Below are 12,728 nucleotides of genomic sequence, written 5' to 3' on the forward strand. Positions count from 1 at the left end.
GAGCCGCTGCAGAGGGAGCCCAGAGACATGCAGGGATTTGTGAGGTTACGGCGCGCGAGCTGGGAGATGTGATTCTCCGCGGGAGCCGGCGGAGCTGCTGACTTGTTGGAAGCCGGAGTGCTTGCACGAGCGTGTTGATGAGTTGAAGTTACCGCACCGGTGCTCCTTTTCCACACTGCCGAGAGGAATTCTGGAGGCGAGGAGACCACTCAGTCTTGCCATTGATCGGGGATTGGGAGCTTTTTTTTTTTTTTTCCTTCGTCCACCCCCCCCCCCCTTTTTTTTTCTTCTCCCTTCTTTCCTCCGTCTTGTTGCATGCCAGAAAATTACAGTCCCCGGCTACCCATACCGGGTGCGATTTATTCGGCTGCACTCTCTCCCGTCCATTGTGCAACCCAAAGATGAAAGACAGAAGGGGAGAAAGTTAAAGAAATCGCCCACATGCGCTGGATCAGTCCACGGCTTTGGGAAAGGAATAAAGAGAAGGTGGGAGAAGAGAGTTTGAAGTCTTTACAGGCGGGAAGATGGCGGACTGGAGCTGAAAGTGTTGATTGGGAAACTTGGGTGATTCTTGTGTTTATTTACAATTATCTTGACCCAGGCAGGACACATGCAGGCCAAAAAACGCTACTTCATCCTGCTCTCGGCCGGTACTTGTCTCGTCCTTTTGTTTTATTTCGGAGGCTTGCAGTTTAGGGCATCCAGAAACCAAAGCAGGAGAGAGGAGCACGGTAGCAGGAATGGCTTGCACCACCCCAGTCCGGATCATTTCTGGCCCCAGTTCCCGGACGCTTTGCGCCCTTTCATTCCGTGGGATCAATTGGAAAACGAAGATGACAACGTGCCCATTTCCCCCAAGCAGAAGCGAGACGGCAATTCCAGCCTCTACAAAGGCAAGAGGTGTCGCATGGAGTCCTGCTTCGATTTCACCCTTTGCAAGAAAAACGGCTTCAAAGTCTACGTGTACCCGCAGCAGAAAGGGGAGAAAATCGCAGAAAGTTACCAAAATATTCTAGCGGCCATCGAGGGCTCCAGGTTTTACACTTCGGATCCCAGCCAGGCTTGCCTGTTCGTCCTGAGCTTGGATACTTTAGACAGAGACCAATTGTCACCTCAGTATGTGCACAATTTGAAATCAAAAGTGCAGAGTCTCCACTTGTGGAACAATGGTAGAAATCATTTAATTTTTAATTTATATTCTGGCACCTGGCCTGACTACACTGAAGATGTGGGGTTTGACATTGGCCAGGCCATGCTGGCCAAAGCCAGCATCAGTACTGAAAACTTCAGACCTAATTTTGATGTTTCTATTCCCCTCTTTTCTAAGGATCATCCCAGGACAGGAGGGGAGAAGGGATTTTTGAGGTTTAACACTATCCCTCCTCTCAGGAAGTACATGTTGGTATTCAAGGGGAAGAGGTACCTGACAGGGATTGGGTCAGACACCAGGAATGCCTTATATCACGTCCATAATGGGGAGGATGTGGTCCTCTTAACCACCTGCAAGCATGGCAAAGACTGGCAAAAGCACAAGGACTCTCGTTGTGACAAAGACAACACAGAATACGAAAAGTAAGTGCCCCATGCTGGTCCTTTCTAGTCAGCAGCCTGCGACTTTCTTTCCTGGTACAGGTGTGCAGGAGTAGGGATGGAGTAGGGGGATGAGGACCAGGAAAAAACTAAATTCCCTCCTTCCCCCTTCAGATATTAGTCTCCTTTCTAAAAGGGGAGGGGGAGTTTTCTTGTTTTTGCTTGTTATCTCTAGTAAGTTGCATAGTCCAGTAGAAGGGGTTCTTTCCACCTCTTTAGAGAGTTGGTTGGTCACCTTACATCCCTCTCTCCATTGTGGAGGAGGGGGATGGAGGCTTCTCATTTGGAAACTATTTGCTCTTTCTTCAGCTGTTCTGTGTGTGTAGATGCTGAATCTGATAGCAAGAAGCCCTGGAGATTCTGTGGTCACAGCTTCTCCCTTTAACTACAAGCAGGAGCAGAGAGGATGCTTGTTGGGAGCCTTGATAGCCCAAGGATTAAATTATTGTATGTCCTGATTGTGATGACTTCTTTCTGTTAACTGCTTCTATTGGTTCTGTTGACCTTTATGTCATAGTTCGGAAGTTTCTCAACCTCCAGGCTTTTTATGGATCATGCAAGACCCTTGCTTGGTTTTTTGGAGGTAGAAGGGGGTGCTTAATTTAGTCATGCAATACATCCATTCCTTTCTTTTCCTTTCTTATATTGAAAATTTCAGGACTATCCTAATAGGGATCACTGTGTTTCCATGTGGTCCTGTCTTTTCTCTTGCAAGCATAATCCTCAAGACAGTGAAAGCATCATTGATAATTTTTACTTCTCTGTCTCTATTGTCTTCTATTTGTATCTATACATTATATACTTTGTAGTTGCATGACTAGAAGCAGGATCATGATGATGAAGATGAAAACTATTCCTACTATGTTGATACAAGTTTTACCCAGTTACTAAGTAACTTGGATAGTTACTTTGTTACTGTCTCCCTAAGTTAGTTAGTAACATACACTTTATTTAATTTTACAAAATAAAGTTTGCGGAAGGCTCTCGTCTGCACTGATGAGTGGTTCACTTTTAAACAAGTCACATTAGCTGCTGGTTGGTCACCATAGCTAAAGAGTTAGCAAGATCTGGTTACAGTGCATTTCCACAGCGTACCAGTTAAGAAACCAGAGCAGCCTTGTTCTACCAAGAGCTTGGGAATCTAAGCTGAAAATGAAAGAGGACCTGCCAGAGGTTGGTAGAGTTTGAAACTGAATTTATGGAATGCACTGTTGGGGAAACCCCAACCCTTCAAAGAAGCTGATAGGGGAGAGGAGTAGAAAGGGAGGAGGGAGAAGGAAAAAAAAGCTGAAAACTACAGAATATCAGTGTTCTCTAAGATGTCTCACCCTGGTTTCTCTCTAGGATTTCCTCGATTTTTGATGAGAATCATTGGTTATGGAAATTAAGTGAGACAAACCAAGTGTACTTATAATTTTCACTGAAATGGGGGAGAGGGAAGAATGGAATACCTACATTTACCTTTACTGTCCAAGATTGGGGAAGTCATGACAATAAAGTGATAGTTATTCTTTCTCATTGAAAAACAGTTCAGTTATGCTTAAAACACTTTAAATAAGTTTAAGTTTGCTTTTTTTGTGCAAGAAACTATACACTTAAACTGTCTCTAGTAATGGTTGCTTTGTTTATGCCACATTTAAATTAACCTATTCCTGTGGGTTTTTGTAAAAGAAAAAGCTCCTAGCGTTTTAGGAATTTCTTTGTTTGGTTCTTGGTGGAGTAATTAGAGATGAAGTCTAACCCTTCAGTGTCTTCTAAGGCGATCTTATTGAATTCTGTAGAAGAGCATGAGCTTTTTATTCTTTTAAATTTGGTATACTAGAAATTTTACCTTAGGAAATTTGAATTCTATGGTATGCTAAGTGATAAATGTTAAGAAATATATATCACTCAATGAATGGTACAACCACATCTTTTGCTCTCAAAGAAAAAGACTAAATTTCTTCCCTCTCAGATATAATCTAAGAGGCACTGTCAAGCATTTCAGCACTAGAGGAATGGTTAGGAAGGAAAGAGGTGTGTTCCCTCAAAACTCTAGATTTTCTCATTTCCTTTTACTAGCTTCAGTTTTTTCTTGGAAACAGTCTGAGAAATCAGTAGGGACACCAGAATTCTTGTGCGAAGTGTTATGATACCTTTTTTAAAGACCACAAGGGGTCAGGACCTGGGGGATCTGGTTCCTTTAGTAGCAATGAAGATTCCTATTGAATTCTGACCCAAGGATACCTCTCATTGAAAACAACTGGAATCTCTTGATACTTCTTTTGAATGCCATCTAGCCCTAATCTTGCATAATTTGTGAATTCTATTGATCATTTACATTTGTTTGTGGGGTAGTAGGGTAGAAGCTTTACTTCATTCTCCTCCCAGTGGATCTTCTAAAGTGTGTGCCTTTGGGAAAAAATGGTGTTTTCCTGGCAGTGATGCCATTTATGTCTGATGACTTCTAAATGTTTAATGAGTAAGGAAGATGTCAAAAAATGTGCCTGTTTGGTCCATGACAGTATTATTGTTTATTGGCTTTTTGCACAAATAAAGCTACTGTATTCTTTATTTATTGATGTGGAAAAAAAAAGTCTGTCTTCAAGAAATGAATTTTACAAATGTGAAATGGTGTCCATTTGCAGGACTGTAAGTAAAATTCATTTCTCTTGGGATGATGGGAAAGAAGGTGTTATGAGCTGGTGGAATCAGTGGTCTAAAAGTTTTGCTCTAGCGCCTATGAATGTGTGACCTCTAGTCAGTCACATCAACCAAGCCAGATTTTTACTGGGTTGTGGAAAGGGTGGTATCATACCTCCCTCATAATAAGGCTCTGGGGATTCATTTGGTAATGGCTATAAAAGCCCATGGATCTTCTGATCAATTTTCATTATACCTTTTCCTTTTTAATAGGCATATATATGAAAGTAGGCCTTAACTTCACATATTCACCTTCTAGCCTTGTATCAACTCCTTTTTAAAGCTGATAGCTTCAATATACAGTGATTAGGTTGGAGACTTAAAAATGGCATTATTGAATCAAGAAATTATAGAAAATGTATCCATTGAGGTAAAAGAATTAACTTTTAATGACTGAAACTTAGAATTCTGTGAAGATAAAAAGATACTAAATGACAAATTTGTTTCTTTTGAATACTATCCTCTTACTATTAATCCATAACTGATTATTGAAAGTAAAGAAAATGAAGGAAAATTCTTTCTATCGTATAAAGGCACTTTTTCAACTCAAACATGCAGAGTTATATTAAAACATCCATCTGTATGACACATATCTAATTAATTTTCATTAGTTATATGCCTCAGCAGATAAAAGTTGATAAAGGCTAAAATAAATTATAAACATCCTAATCACTACAATGTAATGAGGATTCAGAGATGTTATTTCAGTATTGCATCCTTCAAGTTCATGCATCTTATCAGAATTGTCTTTGTATGAACTTGATATAGCCATAATGTTCACAGGACTGATTGTCACTGGATCATTTTAGTCTAGCTAGCTGTGAGTTCACTGGCCCATCTAGGGATCAGTCATACCAACCCATCAAATCATTTTCTAGGAAGTTTTCATTCAGTAATGATTTTTTAACTTTAAAAAAAAAATGCCAGTGCATTTTTTTCAACTTTAATGAAGTCTGAATAGCTTTTGTTTTAAAATCCATCCACAGTAAAAGAAAAAAAAATCAACAGTGGTGCTTCTATTAGCTATTTTTAGCTGAAGAGCTTGACATGCCACTTGATTTAACTCTACAGGAAATTAGATCAATGCGCACAGTGTCTTTCAGAGGTGTAGCAGCTTTGCTCTGACAGGTACCCTATGAAGCCCACTTACCAGCTGTACTGGCCAGAGCTCACATGCTAGAGTCAAGGAGAGAATGGTTTGTGACTGTATTTCTAGATGATCCATTAAGGGTTGTCCCAGGGGAACTCAGCAATTGTGATAGATGGAAAAGAGGGCTTGATAGGTTTCCGTTCCATATCTTTAGTACCTTGGTTCTCTTATTGGTCTAGGAGTGCTATTATCCCCATTATTAATCAAAAAGCATTTATCAAGCCCCCAGTATGAGTCAGGCACTATGCCAGGTGCTGGGTATTCAAAGATAAAAATGAAGCAGTCCTTCCTCAGGGGGCTTACATATTGTCAAAAAGCAGCAAGTATACATGTAAGTAAGTGTATATAAAATATATAAAAATAAAGAGAGGATTCTTTGGAGGGGTGGTGACAAGGGATAGTACTAGGAGTTTGTAGACACAGAAGTGATTTCATGTTGAAGTGAACTTGAACTGAGTTTTAGAGGAAGATTTAGATGTGATGACTAGAACTCTGTTCATTCCAGGCACAGGAATTAGTCTGGACAAAGACATGGACACAGGGATGGATTGTCATGTGAGGAATAAAGAAGGATTGAATTGTAAAATATATGCAAAGGGTGGTGATCTATAGTAAGTCTGGATATTTTTTATATGTTATCTTAATTTATCTTTATAATAACTTTGTGAAATAGTTACTATAGGTACTATTCCAATTTTTCAGATGAGGAAAGAGGTTTGGTGAAGTAGTTTATCCATAGTGACATAACCTTGTAAGTGTAGAAAGTATTCTTAACCCCAGTCTCTAACGAATCAAATCCTGTGCTCTTTTTACTACTCTAGGATATCTATTGAATTATGAATATTGATGATCTTTAATGATAAACAAAAGCCCAAATTGTTTTTAGCCTTCTGTTTCAACGTCAGAGACTTTATTTTGCCTCTGTAGCTCTTAACACAGTCCCAGACATATAGTAGCACTTGATAAATAATTATTCATAAACTGATTCTATTGTTCAAGAAGGCAAAGAAATGCATAAAATAGAGATTTTAGTTCAAAATAGTTAAAATAAGAGCTTATGAGAAATAAAACCTTAATTTTTTGGAAAATGAGATTGTCCTTTTATTCCCTGGGGGTTCTGAGTAGCTGAAGTTTTACTATACTTGTTTTTAGCATTTTAATTTGACACTGACTCAGTTAGGTTTCAGTGATATTATTACAACATCAGAAGAACTAGTGACTGAAATTGATTTAAAAAAAGAAGGAAAAAAAAAAGAAAAATGCATTCATATGAGGAGTCAATGGGCAATGTTGTGGAGTGTCACTCTTGTGAATCAGTACCTTTTATCAGAAAGCTAAGTAGAATTTTAGGAGACAAATTATCCTTTTAGATGGGTTTTGCAGCTTTTCTAAAACAGCATATTCACTTATGCACTTCCTTTTGAGGAGAAATATGTTAGGTAGGAGCAATGGCAAAGAATTTTGTCATCTCCAGGGGAATAAGCCTGTTGTCATACATAGGTGCTTTTGGATATATCCCTGGGGGTATATTTTCCAAGCTTAGGGAATTCAGGTTGTCTAAGGCCCCTGGCTTTAGAATAGGTAGTTGGAAAGAGAAGGAAAAACAAAGCACTCTTCTCACCTTTTCCAGTGATAAGGGTTTTCTCCTAACTGAAGAATCCGTTCCAAGTTGTAAATTTGGAGGATTTTGCTCACTTTCTACATCTGTTATATCTAAATGTTTTCAGTTGATTTTCAAGCAAAACTTCACTATCCAAGGCAACATAGAACTTATTTAGACTCCTTTGGAATTAATTGACTTCAAAAGACAGAGCATAGTATCTATCACAGAAGTGTTTTAACAAATGCTTGTTTATTGATATACGTAATTTCTTCTCCACTCTTTATCTCCCAGTTAGGTTAGAGAAAACTCAGGATAGGATACTTTTTATTAAGACTGTCTCCTACTGACTCTGGGCTAGCCCAGCTCTACTAGCACCTTTTCTTTGTGAGTTTTATGAAACTGAATAGGCATTGAATACAGGATTGTGATGGGAGCTGGCCAGGGCCAGCATTGCTCATGATAAAGGTCACTGCTAGAAGGTTGAGTAGAGGGAATTGGAATTTTCAGCCCCACAAAAATGATGAAAAGGGGCCTTTAAGATGTTAGAGGAGTTTGTGATCTTTCTCAGAAGAGGAAGTACCCACCTGCTGTTCCTTCTTCCAAATCTTGTTTTCCCCTTGCTTGTGATATTATTTATTCCTCAATTTCTCTCAAAACTCAGTTCAAGTACCGTCTTCTACATATAACCTTTCTTGACATCTCCTAACTATAAAAGCCTTCCCCAAATGGAAATGGATTTATTTTGTTTATGCATATATGTCCCTCCCCCTCTCCCCCCAATAGAATATAAATGGCTTGAGGTCAGGGACTAATTTGTTTTTTTTTTCCTTCTGTTTGTATTCCTAATACCTGAGATACTTTTTGTACAGTAAATACATTTTGATTTATCTGGGAAATCAGAAGTCCTTATTTTATTGCATATATTTATAGCATGTTGAAACAAAGAGGAGGAAGCATGCAATTTTTTCCTCCCAAATAACTTCTAGTGATAACATATCATAGTTAGTTGGCTTTTTAGTTCCTAAATATTGATTCTGGTGATCTTATGGCACTTGATTATTTCTAGATGATGTTTTATGGTTACAGAGCTAAGTGAAACCATTTACCCAAATTATTTGAATCTGTTAAATCTGAAAATGTAATGAGAAGGAATCTAATCTAATACAAAAGTACTATCTCTTTATTGAGAGGGAGAGAATAAATATTTCTTGAAAGTATCATTTCTCATATAGGTCACATTAAAATTCACACTGCATTAAATAAGGTCTGCATTAAATTGGCACCTTGGGTGATAACTGCATCTTTAAGTATGTAAGTGTAATTTGAGGAACTTATGAAGAATGAGCAGCCAGAATTTCCTTGATTCACATACTGACAATGTGGGTAATATTATTTTATTTACATGAGAGAAGCACATTAAAAGTTTTCTTTTTAATAACACATGCTTTTATACTAACATAATCTTTGAGTGCCTTAATACTTTGCAACATCAATAAAGCAATTAGATCTTTTGGTATCTTCTAAGTTAAAATGGTGAAAGAGACTTAAATATATAATGGAACTCAGATTTCTGTTAAAAATAAAACACTAACAAATAAACCCATTTAGATAAAGTGTCAAATTAGATTCCAGAAGTTTGTAATAATAGAAATACATTTGTATAGTGCTTAACAGTTTAAAAAAAAGTGCTTTCATATAATGAGAAGAATAAGCAGCATAGGATGGCAAAAAGATGATGACTGGAGACAGAAGACTTCTTGGGTTCAAATCTTACCTTTGATTATTACTGCCTTCAGGACCTTGGACAAGTCCCTTGGTTCCTTTGCCTTACTTTTCCCATCAGTAAGATGGGGATAGAGACTATACTAAATGATCTCTAATGTCTCTTTAAGCTCCGGATTCAAAACCTCTGAGCTCTTTGGTGCTTATAGCCCCTATGTAAGGTAGATATGGGGCATTGACTCAGTGGATAAAGTTGTGGGCTTGGGATCAGGAAGACCTTGTTGAAATCTACCCTTAGATATAAGCTATGTGACTTTGGACAAGTCACCTATATTCTGTCTGCCTCTCTTCCCTTATTTGTAAAAAAAAAAAGCAGTAGTGATAGCACCTAGGTTTGTTGTGAGGATAAAATGAGATATTTATATCATATTATGTTACCCTTAAAATCTTTATATATGTTAGCTATTACTATTTGCTATTATTAATTAGTTTTCCTTTACAAGTGAAGCTGTAATCTTAAGGACCTAGAGTAGATAGAGAAAGATTTGAGGTTGAAGGGAAGGATGATAGAGGACAGGACCATTTAAGACATAGATCAGATGCCAGAAGTCAGCCTTTCTGTTTCCATACTTGGGGCTTAACTCAAGTGCCTACATCCTACAAGAAGTCAGTCATGATTTCCCCAGTGGCTAGTTTCTTTCCTGCCCCAAATTACTTTCTTTATAATTTGGATATCATTTTATATTTATAGGTTCATCACTCTCCCTCCTCAATATAATATATAATGTCTCCTCCTTCCAAGTCAAGACCGTTTCATTTTTTTTTTTCATTGAATTCTCATGCTTAGCATATAGTGGGTACTTAATGAATTAGAATTATTCAACGTAGATTTTTGAATTTGAAGGGAATCTCATCTATCTACTTCATCTTATTTTTTGTTGTTGTGTCATTGAGTTGTTTCAGTAACAACTTTGTAATTCTATTTGGGGCTTTCATGGCAAAGATACTAGAGTGGCTCAGGAGGCAAATAGACTTGCCCAGAATCACATAGGAAATGTGTCAGAGAGCAGATTGTATTCAGCAATATGAGTCTTCCTGATTCCAAGCCCAATGTTCTATCCTCTGTGCCACCACAAGAGGAAACTGAGGTTCAGGGACTTGCCAGAGGTAACAGAGAGAGAAATTTAGGTTCATTTCTTCCTTACCTTATGTTTACTACCTTAGTTATTACCCTGTGCTAGGTTGTTGTAATGAAAATGCTTTGTTTCTGATATGATATACAACCAACCTCCTTAATTTGCAGATCTGGAAACTACACCAAAGGAGGTTAAGTTGCTTATCCAAAGTCACACAGGTAAATCAATTCTGGTGTTCTTTCCATTATATCCTGCTGCCTGAAAGCATCACCTAGGGAATTATTGCATAAACAAACTAGATTCTCAGTTCTGAAAATTGTTCTCCCATGTATAAATTATTATTGCTTTGTATTTTTACAGCAGTCTTCAGTTATTTAAAAATGGCCATTTCTCAGTGAATGAAGTTGGGCAATAGTGTTTGGTTTTATTTATGCCTCTTAGGAAAAAAAAAATACCACACCACTGAATAGTAACAGATGTGTCGCTACAGTCATCTAAAATGATTTTCTGGGAGAAACCTTCTTGGAATATGGAAGATAAAAGTCTATTTATCCTTCGGTAATTTGAGTACTAAAGTAAGTGATCGCATCAGGCATGGACACTTATCAAATCATGATGAGATGATTGTGAATAACTTTCTACTTTGAACAATTTACATGGCTATTAACAATTGATGGCTTTTCCTTTAGGATGGCATTATCTGGGGTAGCAGGACGTGGTCCTGTATACTTTTCCTGCATATTAAGTTCAGGTGATATTCTCTTATTATGGGCGATAACATTTCTAATAGTAGCCAAGGTGAAAGTTAAGGTGGAATTTTAAGATGTTATTTTCAAGGCCAAAGACTGTTCATACAATTGTAACCTATATTTTCATTCTTTCTCCCAAGGGGCATGGATTCAAGCATGTACAAGCATATTATAAGATATTTTCTTTAATACTCTCCTTGATACCAAATTCAGACATCGCTTGAATCATAACAGATACAGTCAAGGCCCATAGTAACATGACTCATAATTATTAGACAACACTACAGGTCAGACTGGAAGCATAACCATATGTAATAAAAGCCTTATCTAGCAGGATTATAGCCCTTAGACTTGGCTACCCCTTTCACATCCAGATGGAAATTTTTGTGGATAAGTTAAGTGCTCTTTCTCCCCACCTCCCTGGATCTTATTTTAAATTTCAAGCACATTTGTATAGTAGGTGTGTCTGTGACCTATATATACATCTAGATTCATCTTTTCTAGGAGTATTTCTAAAGCAGGTATCTGATATTTTATTCTCTTGGAGATCATGCCTCTCTAAAGCAAGGTTTTATAATATGGGATCACTAAACATGTTTGTGATTTTAAACAAATTTGGATAGCTGTATTTCAACATAATTGTTTTCTTTTGTAATTTCTACGTATATTTAGTGCTTTTAAAAACATTGTCCTGAAGGCCATGCCTTTCAAGAGTCAAATGGGGGAATGTGAGAAATGATCATTAATCACAAATATCTTAGGTATTCATAACTTTCCCCTCTAAAACTACGGGTGGTCTGGTATAGAGATACTCAGGCCTCCAATCAGTTAACCAGTTAGATTTGATTGCTGTCTTTGTCTAAGAGATGGTCAAAGGACCATCCTTTTATTAATGACTTATTTTTTTATTATTATTATAGCTTTTTATTTACTAAACATATGCATGGGTAATTTTTCAACATTGACCCTTGTAAAACTTTCTGTTCCAACTTTTCTTCTCCTTCCCTCCATCCCCTCCCCTAGATGGCAGGTAGTCCAATACAAGTTAAATATGTTAAAGTATATGTTAAATCCAATATATGTATACATATTTATACAGTTATCTTGCTGCATAAGAAAAAACAGATCTTGCTGCACAAGAAAAAACCTGAGAAAAAAAACCAAAAATGCAAGCAAACAACAGAAAAAGTGGAAATTCTGTGTTTGGTCCACTCTCTCCAACAATTAGAACTGGCTTGAATCATCTTATTGTTGAAGAGAGCCACATCCATCAGAATTGATCATCATATTTGTTGTTGCCAGGTATAATGATCTCCTGGTTATGCTCATTTCACTTAGCATCAGTTCATGTAAGTCTCTTCAGGCCTCTCTGAAATCATCCTGTTTTGTTGGTCATTTCTTACAGAACAATAATATTCCATAACATTCACATATAGCAATTTATTCAGCCATTCTCCAATTGATGGGCATCCGCTCACTTTCCAGTTTCTTGCTACTACAAGTAGAGCTGCCACAAACATTTTTGCACATACAGGTCCCTTTCCCTTCTTTAAAATCTCTTTGGGATATAAGCCCAGTAGTAACATTAATGACATTAATAAAATGATTGAATTACTTGGGAAAGAAAAAAAAAAACCAAAACCAAAAACAACATTGTTCATTGTTTTGAGAAGAGATGCATAGGTTTTGATTGACTACCCAAGGGTCTGTGAGGGGAAAAAAGTTAAGAACTTCTATTCAGTTGTAAGATTGATGTAAATATGTGTCCCCCCCCCCCATTCTTTCCCTCAGGTCATTAAAAAAAAATCTGATCCATTTTTCATGGTAAGATCACCTTTATTTTAGATAAGTTGACCTGTAGATTTAAGTAATGATTAGACAAAATGCTGTATTATATCTCAAATTAATTCATTTAATTAGATTAGATGAATTAATTGGCTTTTCTGACATGTCTGTAGAGGTATATAATATTCATTTTTGGAATTCCCATTGTGTGCTGGCCTGGCAGCACCTGGGTTTGCTTATATTCAGGACATGGTGTAAGACCTATTATTTGAAACCTGTCATTTTAGTTTCCCTCTGGGGTCATAAAAATG

General features: G+C 37.3%; 1 protein-coding gene across 1 annotated transcript in view; it reads left to right on the forward strand.

The window, feature by feature from the left end:
• Window positions 1–230: 230 nt before the first annotated feature.
• EXT1 (exostosin glycosyltransferase 1) overlaps window positions 231–12,728 on the forward strand; it is a 347,335-nt gene continuing 334,837 nt past the window's right edge. Inside the window, exon 1 of the mRNA XM_074266562.1 lies at window positions 231–1,572. Within this exon, the coding sequence (XP_074122663.1) occupies window positions 611–1,572 (962 nt within the window). The 5' untranslated portion in view covers window positions 231–610. The remainder of the gene's footprint in view (window positions 1,573–12,728) is intronic.

This window comes from Sminthopsis crassicaudata, chromosome 1 (genome assembly GCF_048593235.1).
Source record: "Sminthopsis crassicaudata isolate SCR6 chromosome 1, ASM4859323v1, whole genome shotgun sequence".
Classification (NCBI taxonomy): Eukaryota; Metazoa; Chordata; class Mammalia; order Dasyuromorphia; family Dasyuridae; genus Sminthopsis; species Sminthopsis crassicaudata.